The 19,338-nt window shown below is 49.9% G+C and overlaps 1 protein-coding gene across 5 annotated transcripts in view; it reads left to right on the top strand.

The window, feature by feature from the left end:
* Positions 1-19,338, top strand: part of NTRK3 (neurotrophic receptor tyrosine kinase 3) — a 380,742-nt gene that overhangs the window by 131,471 nt on the left and 229,933 nt on the right. For 3 of the 5 annotated variants that reach the window (XM_047086791.1, XM_047086795.1, XM_047086793.1), the window contains exons 9-11: positions 1,416-1,439; positions 2,871-2,932; positions 4,003-4,105. In XM_047086791.1, the coding sequence (XP_046942747.1) occupies positions 1,416-1,439; positions 2,871-2,932; positions 4,003-4,105 (189 nt within the window). The remainder of the gene's footprint in view (positions 1-1,415; positions 1,440-2,870; positions 2,933-4,002; positions 4,106-19,338) is intronic. The other 2 variants (XM_047086792.1, XM_047086794.1) reach the window with 1 other exon arrangement.

Raw genomic sequence — 19,338 nt, 5'->3', positions numbered from 1 at the left:
CTGTCAGCACAGAGCCCGACGCAGGGCTTGAACCCATGAACCGCGAGATAATGACCTGAGCCGAAGTTGGACGCTCACCCGCCTGAGCCCCCCAGGCGCCCGCAGATGGGTGTTTTCTTTCTGTATCTCCACGTGGTCTTCCTTCCTTGTGTGTCTGTGTCCTCATATCCTCTCTCAGAAGGACACCAGCCGTACTGGATTAGCTTCCACCCTAATGACTTTATCTTAACTTAATTACCTCTTTAAAGACCCTGTCTCTCCGTGCAGTCATGTTCTGAAGAACTGGAGATTAGGATCTCAACCGTATGGATTTTGGGTGGGTAGAATTCAGCCCATAACAATCCATGACTGCCTTTATTTATATTATTGCTTAAACTGTCCCAAATTTGGTCATCGGAAGCTCCTTCACCTTGGCTCCTGTGTTCTTTTCCCGTGCCCCCATTAATTTGGAGCACTTTCTTACTTTCCAGTACTGTGAGATATTCCAGGTACATCTTATGCTTCCTCTGACCCAGGCCTGAAATGATGCATTTCTCTAGGAAGCCCTCATTCCTTTGATTGGAGAAAGATAGTGCCCACGCCCTAGATGGTCCTATTCCCTGCTAGAATTTGAGAATCTCTGATAGAGTGGTTACGAGCTCAGACTTGGATTTGAATTCAGCTCCTTCTGTGCCCTCTTGGATGAGTGAGATGCGGTTCCTTCCTTAACCTCTGTGAGCTTGTTTCTGTTTCTGTTAAACGGGGATAGTGCTCTCCACCTGCTAGGATCCTTGTAAGGATCGAGCGATGTGTGACGTAGAGCATGTAGCTCAGCCCCTGGCTCATAATCAGTGTCTAATAATGATGAGCTTCCACTGTTAGGTGAGCCATTTCTAGAGGCAAAGGTCCAGTAGCACATTTTCGTCCGGGGGTCGGGCAGGGTCATAGAGGGATTCCCAGGAACGTCTCTGGGACCTGCCAGAATAAACTCCACGTGTCAGTTTGAGGATTCAGTCTTGGGGTCATAGCTGCTGGCATTTTCAGGGAAGGTCGGGGGAAGCCCGCCCGTGCAGCATTTCTTCTTGGCTCTGAGGTACCACCAACACCCCCAGCACTCTGGGTACCCGAAGGACGGAGCACCGTGGGTGAGACGTTGTGTCTCGTTTTAATTTTCCGTCTCATAGGCCCCAGGTGGGCCAGGCCACCTCCCTCGAAGCTAGGAGCTTTCTCTCTCCTTCCTTCCCACTTGGAAGACCACCTCCTGAAGGGGTTGTGTAGTGTGGAGGAGGGGTGGATACGCCAAGGATTTTAGTTTTCAGTTGCCGGGTGACGGGGGAATCATGGCGAATGGGGGAGGTCGCAGCTATTAGGAAGCTAGAGTGCATCTGTTCTGGTTTTTATTACACTTGTTAATTATCTCTTTGTCTTTTTTGCAGAGAGCACGGATAACTTTGTCTCTAGTAAGTCTGCTTTACTTTCTGCTTTGGAACTCATTCATTCTGATACTTTCAGTAATTATTGAATCCACCTAGCCCTCTTTCCTATACCACGGCCACCCCCAGACCCCTGGCAGCTGAGAGCATCTGAGTGAATTGTGAAGGTCAGCCGGAGAGTAGAAATACCTCTTAGGAAGCTCCAGGTGCACACCTCTTGGGCTCTTGGCCTCAGTTTCCCCCAGGGAGTTCTCTGAGGTCTGAGCCTGTTGTGGGTCTCCCTGCCTGGATGGGAAGGAGGGATGTGGGGTTTCATATTCCCGGGTAAGACCCCTGTTGGTCAACCCTGTTCTTGTGGAGAGAACGGGGAGCCTCTAGACCTGTGTTCCTCACCTGCTCTGAGGACCCCGGACTCTGGCTGGGACTTACCTTGTGAGTGATTTACAAGCTCTCCTGATAGGCTTGTGTGTCCTCAAGTGGAATTATCGAGGCTCAGTTTATAAGCAATTTGGGGCTAGGACTAGACAATCCTAAAAGAATGTGGTGTTTTGCTCATGGGCTGTGGGGAAACCTGTATTTACTGCTTTTCGTTTTGTCCCCTGTGGGATAGCAGCGGGCACTCATTTCTGCCCTGTGTGTGGGCTGAGATAGTGGACAGTCCTACCGAGCGCACCCCTTACTGTTCGGCACAGACGTGAAGATCGTCTGTGATTCCTTTATTTGTCCTTGGTCTGAGAGGACTTGTCATCTCACAGAATGTCCCTCCAGAGATTTCTGATTTGGGGCCGTTTCGTGGCCAGGAGGTGATTTGAGACAGAGGACAAATGGACACTTGGCTTCCCGTCCAGGCTTTGCTGGGAAGAGGTGGTGCCTCCTGGTCAGATGGACCTTCTTGCGTCTTACCCTGAGCTGCCATTGTCCTGACCTCTGCGGTAGGGGAGCGGACACTGGGCTGTTCTTGGAGCTGCGGGCCTCCTGGGTCTTGCTGAGGAGTAAAGAGAGAGGGGGGGGGGCACTGGGGAGCCCGGGACAGGAGCAGGAGAGCCCACAACAGAGGGTAGCCGAGCATCAGCACCAGCTGCCATCACCACCAAATGTGCCCAATGCAGACCCTGGCCGGGATCCCAAACCATTTTTTCTACCCCTTTGTACCTAATAGTTCATGGCCCACGTGGCCCAGGTGACATTACTTGTTCTGGAATGGGGGCAGGGGGATGGCAGTGAGGGTACTTTATTCCTTGCAGAGTTTGCCCTTGAGCTGTCAGCACCAGCTAGGCAGCTGAAGGGGCCTGGTCCCTGGGGACTCCTGCAAAGCCTGAGGAGGTCCGACAGTCAGCGTCTGGCTTGAAGGGGATGTTCTCCAGCAGGAAATCCTGAGGGGTCCTTGCGATTCGGGCGGGGACTGTGGCTGAGACCAGTGAGAGCCAACCTCCTCCTCCTCTTCTGTTTGGTTTTCAGTCTACGATGTGAGCCCCACGCCCATCACTGTGACCCACAAACCGGAGGAAGACACTTTTGGGGTGAGTCACTTTTTGATCAAGGGGAAGGTGGTCACTAAGGAAGTTGTTTTCAGACTTCGTTTTAGTAGCTGACGTTTTACCTTGCTTGGAGCCTGTGTGTACAGCAGAGAAAAGAACAAAACTGTGATGAATGACCTCCTTTCAGGTGTTTGAGACCTGCCTTGTTTGATGAGAATAAGTCATTGTTTGAGGAAGTCTTTGAGGATCCGCTGTAGGCCCTAGGGCTCGGAAGAGAACGGTTTGAAAATCCCCGCTCTGTTAGGAGCCTGGATGGGCCTGATTTGAAGGGGACGCTAGCCACACAAGTCTCCTACGAAAGTCGAAGTTGCTCAAAGCGTATCCTTGGGTGGGTTTTTCAAGCCCCCCACCTCCCCTGCCTGACTCTCAGAGCCAGAGATTTCTCTGGGGAGGAGAGCAAAGGGGGCTTTTTTGGAGTCCAGATCTCCTAGAATGTTCTGGATAAGAATATTCTGTAAAGAATGTCAGTGTGAAGGTACAGAGTTGTTTGTTTGTTTTTTGCTTTTTTTTGTTGTTGTTGTTCATTAAAATAACAAACAGGGGCACCTGAGTGGTTCAGTCGGTTAAGTGTCTGACTCTGGATTTCAGCTCAGGTTATGATCTCACAGTTCATGAGTTCAAGCCCCACCTTGGATTCTGGGCGGGCATTATGGATCCTGCTTGGGATTCTCTCTTTACCTCTCTCTCTGCCCCTTCCCTGCTTGTGCTCCTTTCTCTTCCTCTCTCTCTTTCAAAATAAATAAACTTAAAAAAAACAAAACAAAAACAAACGACAACAAACAATAGACAAACCCCTCTGAAACCGCCCTTGCACTGCGGATGATGGCTCCCAGATGAGAGGCTGAATCATGGAATGTTCTCTCATCCAGTTGCGGAATTAATTTTCTTTTAATGTGCTGAACGTCTCATGAATTACTGCTTCTAAAGACTTCACTCAAGTCTTTACAAAGTCCTGAATGGGCTGCAGCTGTGCCTGCGGTGGGACCGCTTTCATTTGGGCGCATGTGGGTTTCCCGTGACTGTTCTCAACCGTCTGCTTTTGGCCCCTCCAGGTATCCATAGCTGTTGGACTTGCTGCTTTTGCCTGCGTCCTGTTGGTGGTTCTCTTCATCATGATCAACAAGTACGGTCGACGGTCCAAATTTGGAATGAAGGGTAAGGTGGGATTTTCATTTGCAAGGGTCTCGTGGGGGAACCGTGGTTCCTTTTGATCAAAAGATGCTGTTTTAATTCTCCCTTCGCTCTCCAGGAGGGCCTGTCTGGTAGTGTGCTTAAGTGGTCCTGGTGGAGACGCCTGTCTACACCTTATTATTGGTAGTGATGGATTGGAAGCTGTGTTGGTGTCTGCGGGGGCCAGACTGTGGGCTGCCTGGTTTTGCCGTGATTGCCGGAAGCATTGCATAGCTGGGCTGCTGCGTGAGGGTAGTTTGTGAAGGCCGTTGGTAAGAAAAAGGACTCCTTGTTGGAGTAACTTGGTTTCTCTCTCGCCACACTTGCCTTGGATTTGGGATGAGAAGGTACCAGCACGGCTAGATGTGGGGCGGTGGACCCTGGCTTTGGGAGGTTGCCCGTGCAATGGCATTTCCGCACGTAGCTCTACACAGGGTCCCGGAACGGATGCCAAGATCAACACGGTTGCTGAATCTGCTGGCCAGCTTCCACAATGCCGAGGACTCAGCCCGTTATGGCCAGGGTGGGCTGTGCGCTGAGGCTTTTCCACCAAGGCTCAGGGTGGGGGAGTGGCACAAAAGGGGTTAACACGGTGAATTAGCATCCATCTGCCCAGTCCCAGGGATGGATCAGACCAGATGGCTCCAGGGAGGCTGGGTACCAGTTCTCAAGCAGAAACTTGAATTTCAGGACCTCTTCCCCTCTGGGGTTTCCTTTTATGGCTGGTGTCAGACGAAAGGTAGGTAGGGAAAGATGATGAAAAGGTCCAACAAGCTGGCAGGTTGCTAGCTAGGATCCAGGTTGGGGCTTTCTGGTGAGAGTATGGCATCCACAGAGATGAATTTCTGCAGCTTCTACACATGAACTGGTATCTGTGGTGAGGGTCCTGACCTCGGGACTCTGGGACTGAAGGAGGGCACAAGAATGAGATCTCCAGGGACTGTGGTCCCCTGAACTCATGCACATGTTTGAGTGTACGTGGCGGTGGGGTCTCAGGGGGTTTGGAACGGAACTAGTCCCCCTCTTCTGTTACACTCTCAAAATATCCTGTGACTCCCCCAAAAGTTGAGAATGCTGATACTCAGCAAAAGATACCTATAGAAAAATAGAAAGATGGAAAAGAGGAGGGCAGACTACGGGCTTCTTAGAAGCTCCCTGCCTCTGTACTCTCTTTCCGTTCTTGATTAAGCCGAACAGGTCACAGTGAGGCAAGCCAGGTTTTCTTGAATCATACGAAATATTTTGACCCGGAGAAATACGTGTGCAGGCCAGTTATAAAGAGGGGATGGGAGTTTGACCCAAAGCCCCATGACTTCAGCATGATCAGACCACTGGGAGGCACCTTGATTGGAGATGCTTCATCTGCGCGTGCTCCCCTGTGCCAGACAGGGCTTCACAGAGGTGGAGGATGAAAAGCACTGAGTGAGCCCCGAGCCTTCGATCTTGGTGTAACCCTCAGGCCCCTGGCTTTGGGGCCCCTGCATAGACTGTTGCTTGTGCAAAGTTTTCCGATCATGGGAGGAACCTTCTTCCTAGCTGTTTCTCCTTCCACCTGAGAAGACATCAGGGCCTTGACCAAAGGGAAGAATGGGGCATTTCTGCTCCTCGCCGAGGAGGCACGCCACCAGCTGAGACCCTGTGACATGCTTGGCAGCACTGAGAGAGCAGATTTTTCCTATTAATTGTCATCCGGTTTCTGGAACAGTGTGTCCCCATGTCGGATGGATTAGGCAGCATCCAGGGCGGTGCCTTCCCCTCAGCTGTCCTCGGAGCCTCTCTCTCAGCCCCCGCTCCCCTCTCCCGGGCTGAGCTGCCTCCTTGGCCCTGGATGGCCCAGGAGAACACGTCCCCATAGGTGGGAGGGGCGTGTCCCCTACTTGAGAGCCAGGCAGCCTGAGGAAGGTAGGCTGTACTTGGAGGCCAGATGTGGGGGTGGGTCCCAGGCTGACCTTGTTGAGGATTAAGCCTGCATGTCTCTGCTCTCATTACTCCTGATTACTTGGGTTTGGGCCCCATTTTAGGATGAGTGAGTAGATGCCCCAGGCTGCATACACCCTGATCTTTTGTTGCTAGCAGGCATCCCAGTCCGGGAAAGAGCGTGAAGGTGTGGGTACCAGGAGCTCCCCACTCCACCTCTTGATATCCACCCCATGCTCAGCTTTGAATGTTCAAATCTCAGTTAGACTCTGCAGATGCCATTTAATTGCTCATTGTTTTTAGCAGTTACTTAACCCCTTGCAGCATCTCTTGCCTTATTGGATTGCTGAGTGTTGAGATTTATGTGTAATTGGCATATAAAAGGGGCTCTGGGGCTGTAATTTCCCCCCTTCTTTCCTTCTTTTCTTTTTTTTTTTAAAGAATTTTTTTTTTCAACGTTTATTTATTTTTGGGACAGAGAGAGACAGAGCATGAATGGGGGAGGGGCAGAGAGAGAGGGAGACACAGAATCGGAAACAGGCTCCAGGCTCTGAGCCATCAGCCCAGAGCCTGACGCGGGGCTCGAACTCACAGACCGTGAGATCGGACCGTGAGATCGTGACCTGGCTGAAGTCAGAAGCTTAACCGACTGCGCCACCCAGGCGCCCCTCCCCCCTTCTTTTCTTTATGTATAAGCCTTTCCTGGCTCCTTTCATTGTCCTTCTAAGAAGGGCCGTCCTCTTGACTCAGTCATGCCCTCCTTTGTCACACACAGTATTTAGTAAGGATGCTTTTATTCTGTACTAATCCCAGTGCCTTGTCATTCCTTGGCACACACATCATCTGACTGTCCTGCTGGACCAGAAACCACAGATCACTCGGCCCGGGATGCCTGAAAGTTCGCACAATATCTGACAAATGCTTGTTGAACTTGAAATAGATGACCGTATAGTTAATCATAAAAGAAAGCACAGCGTGTGTGTAACTCAGTAATGGGCTAATAAGGGCGACTTTGGCAATTGGAGGTGTCAGGGCAGTGGGAGATAGAGTGGGGATAATGGGGGAAACTCAGAAATAATACCCAGTGTCCACACCTGAGGGCCCGGAACACATTGTGTGGACGAGGCTTTCTTCCTTTTGAGAAATAAGAAAAAATACAGAAATGCGAAGGTTGGTATAACAAATACTCGTATTCTGACCACTCAGAATAAGTAACTTTTACTGTTTTGTTTTTATATTCGCATGTAATGTTTTATTCTTAGAATAAAGGGAGGAGACATTGCTGACCAACGAAATTTGCTTTAGCTCTCGCCTCTGGTCCCATGCCCAAGGCCGTGGGACCAAGGAATGTCCCCATGGACAGCCACCAACCTGGGCTTCGTGTGTGTCCTTCAGTCCACTGTGTTTCTCCCTCTCCTTGTGTCTCTACCTCTCTTTCTCTGCTGTCTCTGAGCACCTGCCCTCCCCCCTTTGACCCTCTCCCCCACCAGCTCACACCCTGCAGGCTGCCTCCACACCATGGTGATGCGAGTGGCCAGGTTGGCAACCAGTTCATTTTACACTTCTGTGTGTATGTACACATATGCACATGTATTTTGTTTGTTCTTTTACGGGTCACGAATTGCACCCATAGACATCTAGAAAATGAAAGTGTATATATTTCTTACATCGATCTTATTAATAAACTTAATTTGGACAAGAGAACTTGTGCCAAAATAGTTTTAACCGGCACGATGAAAGACTATAACACACCCACGAGTGATCACGTACAGTATGTGATATAAACCAGTATATACCGTATACAAGAAAGTATGCACACGCATACATGTGTGGATTTATGTGTGCATATATGTGCGGACATTTATAAAACACATTGTGTGTGTGTTTAAAGTTTGTTTATTTTGATAGTGTGCACGCATTTGGGGAGGAGAGAGAGAATCCCAAGCAGGCTCCTGTGCTGTCAGTGCAGAGCACAACACTGAGCTGGAGCTCATGAGCCATGAGATCATGACCTGAACCCGAATCCACAGTCAGACAGTTAACTGACTGAGCCACCCAGGCACCCCAGACACCTCTTTACTTTGGTCACCTGACATCTTGTTCATCAGCACTGGCTTGAGGAAGGGTCACATTCGGGTGGGAGCGCATCTCTTGGAATCAGGAAGGTTTTGAAATGATTCTGAGCTAGAGCAGTGGGGGTTTCCTTGGGCTGTTGCTGAAGCCCAGTGTGACCTTAGAGCAGTGGGGGGTGATTGTTTAAGTGTTTGGTGTAGTTTGCTTTGGGAACTGGCCTTCAGAACAGAAGGGGGTGCCCTCCCCCATCCCCAGCAGGGGCAGGGACCTGGAGGCTCCCTGCTGTGCCAGGGTTTAACTCTTGGATTGCTGGATCCTGGGATGGTTGGGAGAGGCAGGGCAAGGGCCATGTACTGGGAGGTAAACATATACAAACATTTCAGTATTTTAACAACTAATTGTATTGTGCCAGTGCGTCCTGGGCCTGGAAATGACATGGTTGAGAGTTTACACCAACCTCCCTTTCCCAAAATATTTTTAAACTGGACATCAGAAGACCATGGCTGTGATCTGTGGTGCTTAATGGTGTCTGCATTTATGGACGAAGGAGCTGTGGCTCAGAAAAGGAAGTGTTGTGCTCTGGATTCAGGGTGTGGTTAGGCCGAGTTGGGTTTAGGACTCCCGGCTCACAGCCCCAACCACTTTTCATGGCCAGGGAATGACCTAACTCCTTGGTCTTGGCCTCCCCATGATGAACAGCCACAGTGCACCTGCCATCTTCATTTCATATGGTTGTTAGAAAAATGATCAAATAAATGATGCACGTGTGTCTTGAAATAGTAAAATAGGTCCTGTAGTTTTCATATAAGGTATCCTAGTTATTTAACAGAGAAAGAAGCAAGTGTGTGGGTTTTTGTAGCCAGTATTTGGCCTCTTCCCTCATGACTACCTTCCAAGTCCTTACACGCTTCTAGACCAGGGACGCTGTAGTGGTGTAGTTCATACTGTTTGACTTCCTCTTAACTCCCATCGAAGAGACAGAATACTGGTTTCTTAGAGCCGAAACAAACCTTAGACTTACTAGGTGAATATCCCCATTGTGCAGGTCAGGAGACAGAACAGAGAAGTGCAGTAACCTGCTGAGTGCACAGCTATCTTAGGACAGCGCTGGCCCTACTTCCCACGTACGTGGTGTGTGCAGAGAGCCTGGGAGGGTCCGGGAGATGAACTCGGAGATCAACCCAGTTCTTCCAACGCTTTGTCTTTGAATGTGTCTCACTTGAGTGGGGTTTTCAGCAATGCCTCTTGTTAATCTACTTTTCTCACGCTGGGGCACCCCTGGCCTGGGGGAAGGTTGGGGGCTGATGGGAGAGTCCTGCTTCCCTGGCTAAGGGGACTTCCTGCGTTTCTTTCTGGACGTGTTGGAGACCTCACAACAGGGCAGCGGAAACCGGAAGGCTGGGGAGGAAGGTAGGCTAGCGCTGTTGCTGGGGCTTCCGGTAATACCTCAAGTGCCTCATCAGCCTACGCTTTCCGTTTATCCTAATGGTTGGATGAGTGCTGGTGCCTGTGGATGGGCACTCCAGGACCGTTCCATTGTGAATTAGCGTCCGTTAATAGGTGCTTAAAGTAAAGTGGTTGCCTATTTGATGATGATTGGGGGTTATTAACATTCTTTCCATAAACAGATGGTAACTGTCTTCTGAGTGGATTGTAGAATCCTGCCAGAGTCTTGATTTGGAGGGGCTGGCTCCTGCCAAAACATATCGGGGGGTTGGGGCTTGTGTCGAATGGTCTTATTATCCCTGTGGTTAACCTGTTGGTGAAGGGGGATGGTTGGACCTGGAAAGGCATCATTTCTGAGCTGTTTTCTAGCCTTGGAGCATTGCACCAAGAAAGACTTCTTCCGGCTAGGTGGAGGTGGGGCTGGGAGGGCTCTTGGTCTCCTCAGGTTCGATGCTCCAGCTGGCATCATTTCTTCCTCAGCTGGGCTAGAGGGTCCGTGTGTGCCCAGTTGTGAGCACACCGCCAGGGAATTGATGTCAGGAGAGTGGTGTGGAGATAGCAGAATTCTGGGACTATCGGAAGGCCATGTGGACCATAGGTGAGCATGCTGTTGGTGCCACTGAAAGGATAGCTTCTTCTGCCCTGAGAAATGCACCGTCTGACCTCTCTGTAACTGAATCAGAAGCCAAGAGCAGTGCAAGGCAAAAGCGAAACCGGGTAAAGGACTTGGGTTTCCTGACTTCCTCGAATACATTCATCCTTCCTTCTTGCTTATTTTTCTTTCTTGACTTCTTTTTCCATTTCCTCCTCTGAGTTGAGATATCCCAGGGAGGAAGGAACCTTGGACCATTGCAATGGTCCTGTACTAGGGATTCCTGGCTCGGGATTCCTGGTGGACAGTGGTTCTTTGAACATAATTTTGAGAGTAGTTTTTGGATTCATTTCCTGTGTTGTTATCCTAGTTCCTTGTACTCTGCTAACAAACGTTTCTTGCCCTTTCTCTCCTGTTGGGCTCCTCGACAGACCCTTCTACCCCCAAGAACACTCCCAACATCTGCTCAAGTTCTTGTTAAATAGGTTAGGTATGTGGCCAATCTGCAGGCAGGACGTAAAGTAATTGAATCCAGGAGCCTTCTGCTTCTCTTCCTCTGCTTGGACTTCATTGCGAGTTCCTGGCTGCAGATGAAGTCTCACCGCACTTGGTGACTGAATTCTAGGACGTGGTGCCCAGAGCTTCGAGAAGAAGGCTGGGAGGCAGCGTGTGTTTTTTTTAGCACTCCTCTGCTGCCCCGTGTTCGTGAGGGTTTTGCGGGTGTGAGGCGAGCGGTTCTAGAAGACCCTGCGCCGTCGCCCTGGGTCATCTTTGGACCGGGGACTGCTCCGTGCCTCTGTCAGGGCTCCAGGGAACCGGCTGCTCTCTGGTGCCGAGTCTCGTATTTGGAAAAGGAAATCCCTGGAGATAGAGTCTGCTACGAAATGTTTTTCCTCTGTCGTTACCTGCTAGCTGGCTGTTCTTGGCAGGGTCCCGCGTCCCGTTCAGTAGGGCCAAGCGTGGCCAGTATGTTTGGCTCCATAGCTAGAGCGATTGCCTCTCTGACTCCCTTGATTTTTGGCAGTAAGATACAGTTCTTTTTAATCCATGTTCTTCAAACTGGTTCCCGCAGGGTTAACATCCTTCGACACCTCGGTGTAGAAGTTCGCCTTTTGTCCCCTAGGACGCATGTGACAGTTGACAGTCACATGCCTTACACATTCCTGTAGGTGTAAACAGGCTCTTGGACAAACACTGGCCCTCACAGAAGTTTCACACCTAAGAAAAATATATCAGGATATGAGTTAGCCAGAGGGATTTTTTAAAAACTGGGAATAAAGTCAAATCTATACTAATTTTTATTCTTGAAAAATTCACCAATTTTCAGTATTTTATTATTCATCTAGAGTTCCGGTGACATACTTTCTCACCGATCCAGACGTCCTCCTGTATCACGGGACCAGGACGGAAACCAGAATGGGTGGCGGTTGCCAACCTGGACTTTCTCACAGTCTACTTTGTCCAACATGGTTTTGCCCCCCCTCAAAATCAAGTTGCAGCAGAAGCCTCCACCTTCTCGTGGAGCATTCTTTCCGTGTCTGCGTCTCCTGTGCGTCCTAGAGGCTTTCACTTGCCCAGAGGAAGAGTGACCGTGGACTGTAGCTAATGAGAAACTGCCACGTGGCAGCGCTGCCTGAGCCCTGTGTTTATGCAGTCTGTTCTCCCGTGAACTGCAGAAGGCTTTGGGGTGTCCGGAGGTCCGCCCTCCAGACCACAGGCAGCAGAGCAAAGAGATCAAAACAACTGTTGATCGGGAAACACGCTTTTGGACAAGGGGAGAAAAACCACACGCGGTAAACAGTAACAAACCAGCCAACTGCTGCAGATCCCCGGCCACCGTTCCTTCTCCCTCCCCTGCCCTTCGCGCCGCGCGTCCATCATGGGGGTGAGCCGCATGGGGTGACAGAGCAGTGTGCTGCAGAGGGAATGGTGTCCTCTGTCCAGCTGTGGCTCAGGGACCAGGTGAGTCCGCTGCCCGCTCCGGCCCCAAGCTTCGAGAGGAGAGGAAGAGGAACCTCTGGTCGGCCTGGGCTCTTCCTGGTTCTTTCACACAGAGGGTTAACAGCATACTCTTCTCCCTTCCTCGATACCCTAGTACATTTAGAGAGAGATTCCCCAAATCACCCTGGTACAAGCCCCTGTATTCTTTTCTCTTGTATTAAGCCTGCTTCCGTAAGCCAGAAGGGATTTGCTGGCATCCCCGTACCAGCCTCACTAGCTTCCCCCTTGACAGGATTGGCTCCCTAATTGGTGGGACCCAGTGCAAGATGTTCAAAAAGCATTAGAATTTCAAGGCGGCTACAGTAGAGCTTTCTGCCCCAAGCGCGGGGCTTTCCTGAGCATGGAGTCGGGGTGCAGGCCCGTGAAGCCAGCTCTGCTCCCCGAATGCAGGCCCTAGTGACTTTATCTTTCCTTGAATGGTGTTGAAGAAAACATATTTCTGTGCTTCCTTTTTCCAGAGTGGCTGGGATTTGGGGTAAAAGAGAAGAATATTAGCTGATTTTTCTTTTCTTTTTTTTTTTTAAAGTTTGTTTATTTATTTTGAGAGAGAGATTGAGAGGGGAAGAGGGACAGAGAGAGAGGGAGAGAATAGCAAGCAGGCTCGGCACTGTCTGCACCGAGCCCAACACGGGGGTCGAACCCACGAACTGTGAAATCGTGACCTGAGCCAAAATCCAGTCAGACGCTTAACCCACTGAGCCACCCAGGCACACCCTTTTCGCTTCTAACATAGCAGGGAGAGAGAATGGGAGGCGATGAACATACGTTGAGTACTTCCTGTGTACCAAATGCCTACTGTATCTTACAAATCGTCTTCAGAGGTAGCTATTCCTCCCGTTCTGAGGATGAGAAATCTGCTCAGAATGGCTGGCTTACCCAACATCATGTGACCGGGAGGTAGGAAGACCAGGTGTTAAATGAGGTCACTTCAATCTGTGGTTCTCAATCTTAGCTGGACATTCCAATCACCGAGTGAAATTACATAAATCCCTCAGCCCAGGCTGCACCTCAGACCCATTAAATCAGAACCCAGAGGTGAACACCAGGCACAGGCACGCTTTTTGGGTTTAACTTGTGCGGCCAAGGTGGAGAACCAGTGGTGTCCGGGTCCAAGATGCAGTCGTCTATTTCACTTGCTGCTGGCTCTGTGTGCTGTCTACGGACCGGCTGATCTGATCACTTGGGAGCTTGTTAGACGTGCAGATGCCTGGGATTCGCCCCACACCCACTGGGTCAGAACTGGGAGTGAAGCAGGGGACAAGCAGTCTCTCCAGGCATTCTGATGCTCACTGAGTTTAGGAACTATTCTCTTACACTTGTCGAGAAATAATGGGTGATAATACCACCAGCCTTTCTCAGATTCTCCTGTGCGAATGAACCTTGGTGGGGAGATGCTGGGGATCCTGTGAAAATGAAGATTCTTTTTTTTTTTAATGTTTATTTATTTTGAGAGAGAGAGAGAGAGAGAGAGAGAATGAGTGAGGCAGCAGGGGAAGGCAGCAGGGGAGGGGCAGAGAAAGAGGGAGAGAGAGGATCCCAAGCATGTTCCACACTGTCAGCACAGAACCCAATGTGGGGCTTGAACTCACGGACCATATGATTATGACCTGAGCCGAAATCAAGAGTCAGACGTTTAACCTACTGAGCCATCCAGGTGCCCTGAAAATGCAGATTCTGATTAATCGGGCCTAGAGAAGTGTTGAGAGTCCGCATTTTTGAGATGCTTCCAGAGACAGCTCTGTGGCCTGTACTTCTAGGGACTTAGGCCCATACAAGGGACTAAAAGCCACTGGGGAAAACCTCAGGTCTATGACCTGGGACTTAGATCCCATCTCTGTTTTCCATTTCATCCTGTGGGACTTTACCAACGCTAGCCAACCTCTGAGGCTTACTGTCTTGGCTGGAGTAACACGACAGAAAGACTACAAAATCTAACCAACACAGGCACGCCTCATTTTATCATGCTCCACACAGATGCTGCATATTTTTTTGCAGATTGAAGGTTTGTGGTAACCTTCACGTCAAACAATCCTACCAATGCCATTTTTCCAATGGGGTTTGCCCACTTTATGTCTCTGTTGTCACGTTTTGGTAATTCTCACAGTATTTCAGGCATTTTTGTGATTATATTTGTTTTGGTAACTTGTGATTGGTCATTATGACTCCCTGAGAACTCAGATGAAGGCTAGCATGTTTTATCCATAAAATACTTTTTAATTTAGGTATATACATTATTAGACATTGTACTATTGCCCACTATAGTGTAGCGTAAACATAACTTTTCTACGCACTGGGGAACCAGAACATTAATTTGACTCACTTTATTGCTGTTTGCACATTGTTGCAGTGGTCTGGAACTGAACCCGCAGTATCTCTGAGGCGTACCTGCGCTTTTTTTTGTTCCCTTAAGTTTGTTTCTTTTGAGAGAGAGAGAACACAAGCGGGGGAGGAACAGAGAGAGAGGGGGAGAGAGAATCCCAAGCAGGCTCCACACCATCAACGCAGAGCCCGACGCAGGGCTGGAACTCACGGACTGTGAGATCGTGACCTGAGCTGAAGTCAAGAGCCCAACGTTTAACTGACTGAGCCCCCCAGGCGCCCCTGAGGTGTGCCTGTGCTCCTGCGGCATTTCAGTGTTCCCCTGTTCGGGTACATCAGCTTCTCGTGTTTCCTAGGGCAGTTTCTGTAGTGACTTCCCTGGTTCGAACCAAACTGCCACCTCGTTCCATGCAGAGGTGCTTGTGAGGCCTGCTGCCACATCCACTTATCTCCAGGACAGGTGCGAGGTCAGTTGCCACTGATGTCCCCTTTGACGAGGGCCTGGGGCAGGGCCCCCGAGAGGCCAGTGGTCAGTTGGCAGGCTGGCGTTCCCAGCCCAGGGTTCCTCTCCTCTTCTAGAAGCTCGTGTGTCCTGTTTGCTCCTCCTCCCACGGCTGATCTTGAGTGCGGTGCTGGGCGTTACACGAGACGGGAGAAGCTTGGACTGGCAGGCCCCGGACTGGGTCAGGGTAGGGCCGTTGGGGGAGGAGGCCCCATGGGTTCAGTTGATGCTCGCCCAGGCTGCCTGCTGGAGGCTGGACTTGCCTTCTCCTCCGTCCTGCTGCTCCAGGAGTCCATATTTGCACAGGATGCCTGGCCTGCCCTCCAGTTCACTGCGGAATAACAATTGCATATCGTTGGCCAAAGACTGGAACAGTTTTTTTTTTTTTTTCCCCACCAGTCCCAGAAATGCCAAGCCTGTCTACCTGACAGGCATCCTGAATTCAAAGGGGCCTCTGTGCTGTAGCAGCCATGCAGACCTGTTCCAGGCAGGGGAGAAGAATGCCAGTGTCTGTCCGTCTGCCAGCAGGGCCTGACACGAAGCCCTGAGGAGGGTGCCTGAATGGTTCTAGGAACCGCTTTTCAGAGTGACTCCTTCCAAATAAGTGGAGTTTGGCAGATTGGCCTTGGACCAGTGGAGGGGGTGCCGAAGGCACCCCATTGTTGGCTCGGCCTCTAGGAAGAGCAGGCAGGGGTTGAGCGCTTTTATTAGCCGTTACTGGTGGAAATGGCTCCAGCAGCACCAGCCCCTGCCCGGGCTTGCTTCGTGGGGGCGAAATGCCTGCCCGATCTGGCTCCGTGTGGGGCGTGCGGACTTCCGAAGAGAAGCACGAGCAGAAATTAGGACCATTTAAGAAAATGGGGAAGTGGACGCACATGTCTGCTGTTGCTGAGCGTGTGGATTGGGGGCAGCCATTCTGGAAGGTGGCCTGGCGTTTTCATTAAAAGGCTAAAGTCACGAGAGGCCCACGTCCGAGTAATTCCACTTCTGAGAATTTAACCGACGGTAATCCCCACAAACGGCCACCCGCATTTACGTGTGTGGACCTTCGTTCCACTGTGACTGCCACAGTCAACCAGACGGAGTGAGAATTGCTTAAGCGTCTAGCGACAAATGGCCAGTTAAGCACATTGGGGTCCACGCCTATGATGGAATTCAATGCAGACATTTAAGAAAGACAGTTTTCGAAAGTAGATTTTTAATATTTCTCAAAGGATATACATGCAAATAGTAAGAAAGCCCAGTAGCACAGAAGATAGCGTCGTGACAAGTATCAGTCTCTGCCTGATTTTCTGCTCCTGGAGTCACCACTGTGAGGGGTTCTTGCATACCCTTCCAGAGATAGTCGGTGCTGTGCCAGGATCGATGTTTCCCCCACTACTTTTATACAGACGTCAGCGTGTATTTTTTTTTTAACGTTTATTTATTTTTTGAGAGAGAGAGACACAGCATGAACGGGCGAGGGTCAGAGAGAGAGAGGGAGACACAGAATCCTAAGCAGGCTCCAGGCTCTGAGCCGTCAGCACAGAGCCCGATGCGGGGCTCGAACCCACAAACCGTGAGATCATGACCTGAGCCAAAGTCAGACGCTTAATCGACTGTTTTGCACCATGTTATTTTTGCCAACAGTCTATCCTTGGGATCCTTCCATATCAGCTCAGAGAGATCTACTGTGTCCTTTTTTTTTTTTTTCCTTTTTTCCAGCTTTATTAAGATATAGTTGATGTATAACATTGTGTAAGTTTAAGGTGCACGGTATGATCATTTGATGCGTGAATATATTTACCGCGTTCCTTTTTTTTTTTTTACAGGTACATATTTAAAAAAAAATGATACTTTAAAGCAATATTTGTTGACCTGAAAAAGTTAACAGTTCATTTCTAAGTGAGTAAAGACTGCAAGCAGGTTTCTCATTGTGTTTTTCCCCTAAAATAAAGGGGAAGTATTTTCACATAGATACCTAGGAAAAATACACCCGGAGCATATAGTTAGATCAGAATGGAAACAGTAGTTATTTTTGGATGGTGGGATTATGGATGCTTTTTTATTTCATTTTCTGTGATTTTTGTTTTCTTTGTCTTCCAAGTATTCTGCACTGAACCTTAAAACAAAACGAAGCAGGAAGCTGCTTGGGGGGAAGGCTGCACTCCTTTACTGGAGGCAGAGTGCTGACTCACTCCCCACCGAGGCTCCATCTGCCCCTTCAAGGGGACATTGTGGGCTCTGGTGTCACTTAGGATTACTGACTGTACAGACCAGGGCTCCTTCCAGTGTGCATCAGAATCCTTGATGGTGGTGGGGACTGATGAAAATGCAGATTTCCTGGGCCACATCTCCTGAATCCAGTATTGTGGTGCTAGGTCCTAGGAATCTCTATTCTTAGAAAAACACCCTGAGTGATTATGGTGCTCATTAATGTTTGGAAACTTTATTGTAATCAGAAATTGGCAAACTTCTTCTTCATTTTTTTTTTTTAATAAAAAGGCCAGATAGTAAATATTTTAGACTTTGCTGGCCATATGGTTTCTGTTGCAATCGCTCAAACTCTGCTGTTGTAGCAGGAAAACAGCCATAGACAACATGCAAATGGATGGGCTTGGCTGTGTTCCAATAAAACTTTATTTACAAAATAAATAAGGCCCTCATTTCAGACCCCTGACGTAGGTTGACAGGGGACCCTAAAATTAATCAGAAGATGGGAGAGCTTTCCAAGAGCTCCTTCTATTTGAAGAAGCAGGTCATATTATAGTGACCATTAATAAAGTGCTTATTATATGCCAGACACTTTTCAGACACAAGTGAAACCTTAAGACAACTCTACATGGTAGCTATTATCCGTATTATCCCGCCAAGGCAGTTGAAGAGATGAAGTGATTATTAGCCCAAGATCACATCGTTAGTGATGGCAGGTTTGCTTGAATGCAAAGCCGAAGAGTATGAAGCTTGTAGTGTGACAGTCCAGTTTCTCTCCAGGCTTTGGGGAAGAATAATTTCAAAACCTGTTCCCAGGAGATCCGGTGTCCCCACGTGTCTCTAAGCTCCCAAGCCAAGGAGGAGTAGCCATGGCCCAGCACTTGATGGTGGTGCAAGTCCTAGGATCCTTCTGTGCCTCAGCCGAGGGGGTCCTGAGCACTCCTGGGGTCTCCAGGCCCTGTGGGCTTCGGGAGACTTTGTTGTGGCCTTTCTGTGATGATTGCTCGAGGTTCCAGGTGGCCAACGTTTTCCCCACTTGGAGCCCATGGAGATAAGCTTGCACCCCACCCATCTAAGGTGGGTCTGAGCTAGAGTGGCAATGTTCGGCTGTCCGGGCTATTTCTTCCCTCCTCACTTTTCCCCGCCCCAGCCTGCCTGAGCCTCAGCCACCTCGCTGACTCCAGGGGAAGGAAGCAAAAGCCCCTCAGCTGGGGACTCGGCTTGGCTCTGAGCCTGGTGGTTCAGCCTGATGGCTCTGCCAGGCAGCGATGTGGGTGGGTCAGAACCTGCTGAGAATACCAAGAGCTACCACGTTTTGAGAGCCTGGTTGGCCTTGAGACGTGGCTTCATGATGTGAAACCTTGCAGGCTTGGCTTCCTCATTGAATTAGCTTCAATCATTTACATAGAACAGGAACCAGAACGTAGAATCCAAGACCCGGAGCAGAGTAACTGCTCAACCAAACAGTAGCTAATTATACAGTCACTGTCATCATTCTGACAGCCTTCCTCTGAAGTTGACATGATCATCCCATTTGCTACAGATGAGAAGGCTGGGATTCTGGCAGGTCAGTAGTAGGGTCATTGGGTCTGTCTGACTCCAAAGCTGTGTGCTCTTGGTCGATTTAAAGTCAGAATGGAAAGGGCTCCAGGGCTGCTGGGAGCCATGGTGATTCCCAGCCTGAGAAGCTGCAGGAAGCCCTTGACAGACCCTTCACAGGGTCTTTACTTGCCTCCATCATCTGAACGCCTCCTGCCTGCTCACAGACCAGTGGCAAACGCCCCACGCTAACAGTCAATAAGTTATCCTGCGTCACGTAGACACTGGGATGCAGGCCAATGGGGGCCCTTTGTGGTGCTGGTTCTGGCCCTTTAATCCCTGCCCCCCCACTCCTTCCTGCTCTGTCTTCCTGCTTCTCTCCACAATGACTCCTGAAACCCACATAGCACACTCCGGCAGAAACCCCATTTCCAGATGCCACCTGGGGGCTTGGCTCAGGTTCAGAGATGTAGCTGAGACAGGTGAGAACCAGCAGCCTCGGCCAGCGTACCCCAAACCATGCTCGGGGGTGGCCTCCCTCCCCTGTCACTTGTATCTCAGCGAACTGTCCTGTGAGCCAGAGATTTAAGGGTCATTCATTCTCGACATGTATCTCTCCTCTGCCAGTCCCCACCC

Source organism: Lynx rufus, unplaced genomic scaffold (assembly GCF_022079265.1).
Source record: "Lynx rufus isolate CCGP_SWC_20201006 ecotype Redwood Valley unplaced genomic scaffold, mLynRuf1.p SCAF_21, whole genome shotgun sequence".
In the NCBI taxonomy this organism is placed as follows: Eukaryota; Metazoa; Chordata; class Mammalia; order Carnivora; family Felidae; genus Lynx; species Lynx rufus.
This window is presented reverse-complemented; position numbering and strand designations above follow the sequence as displayed.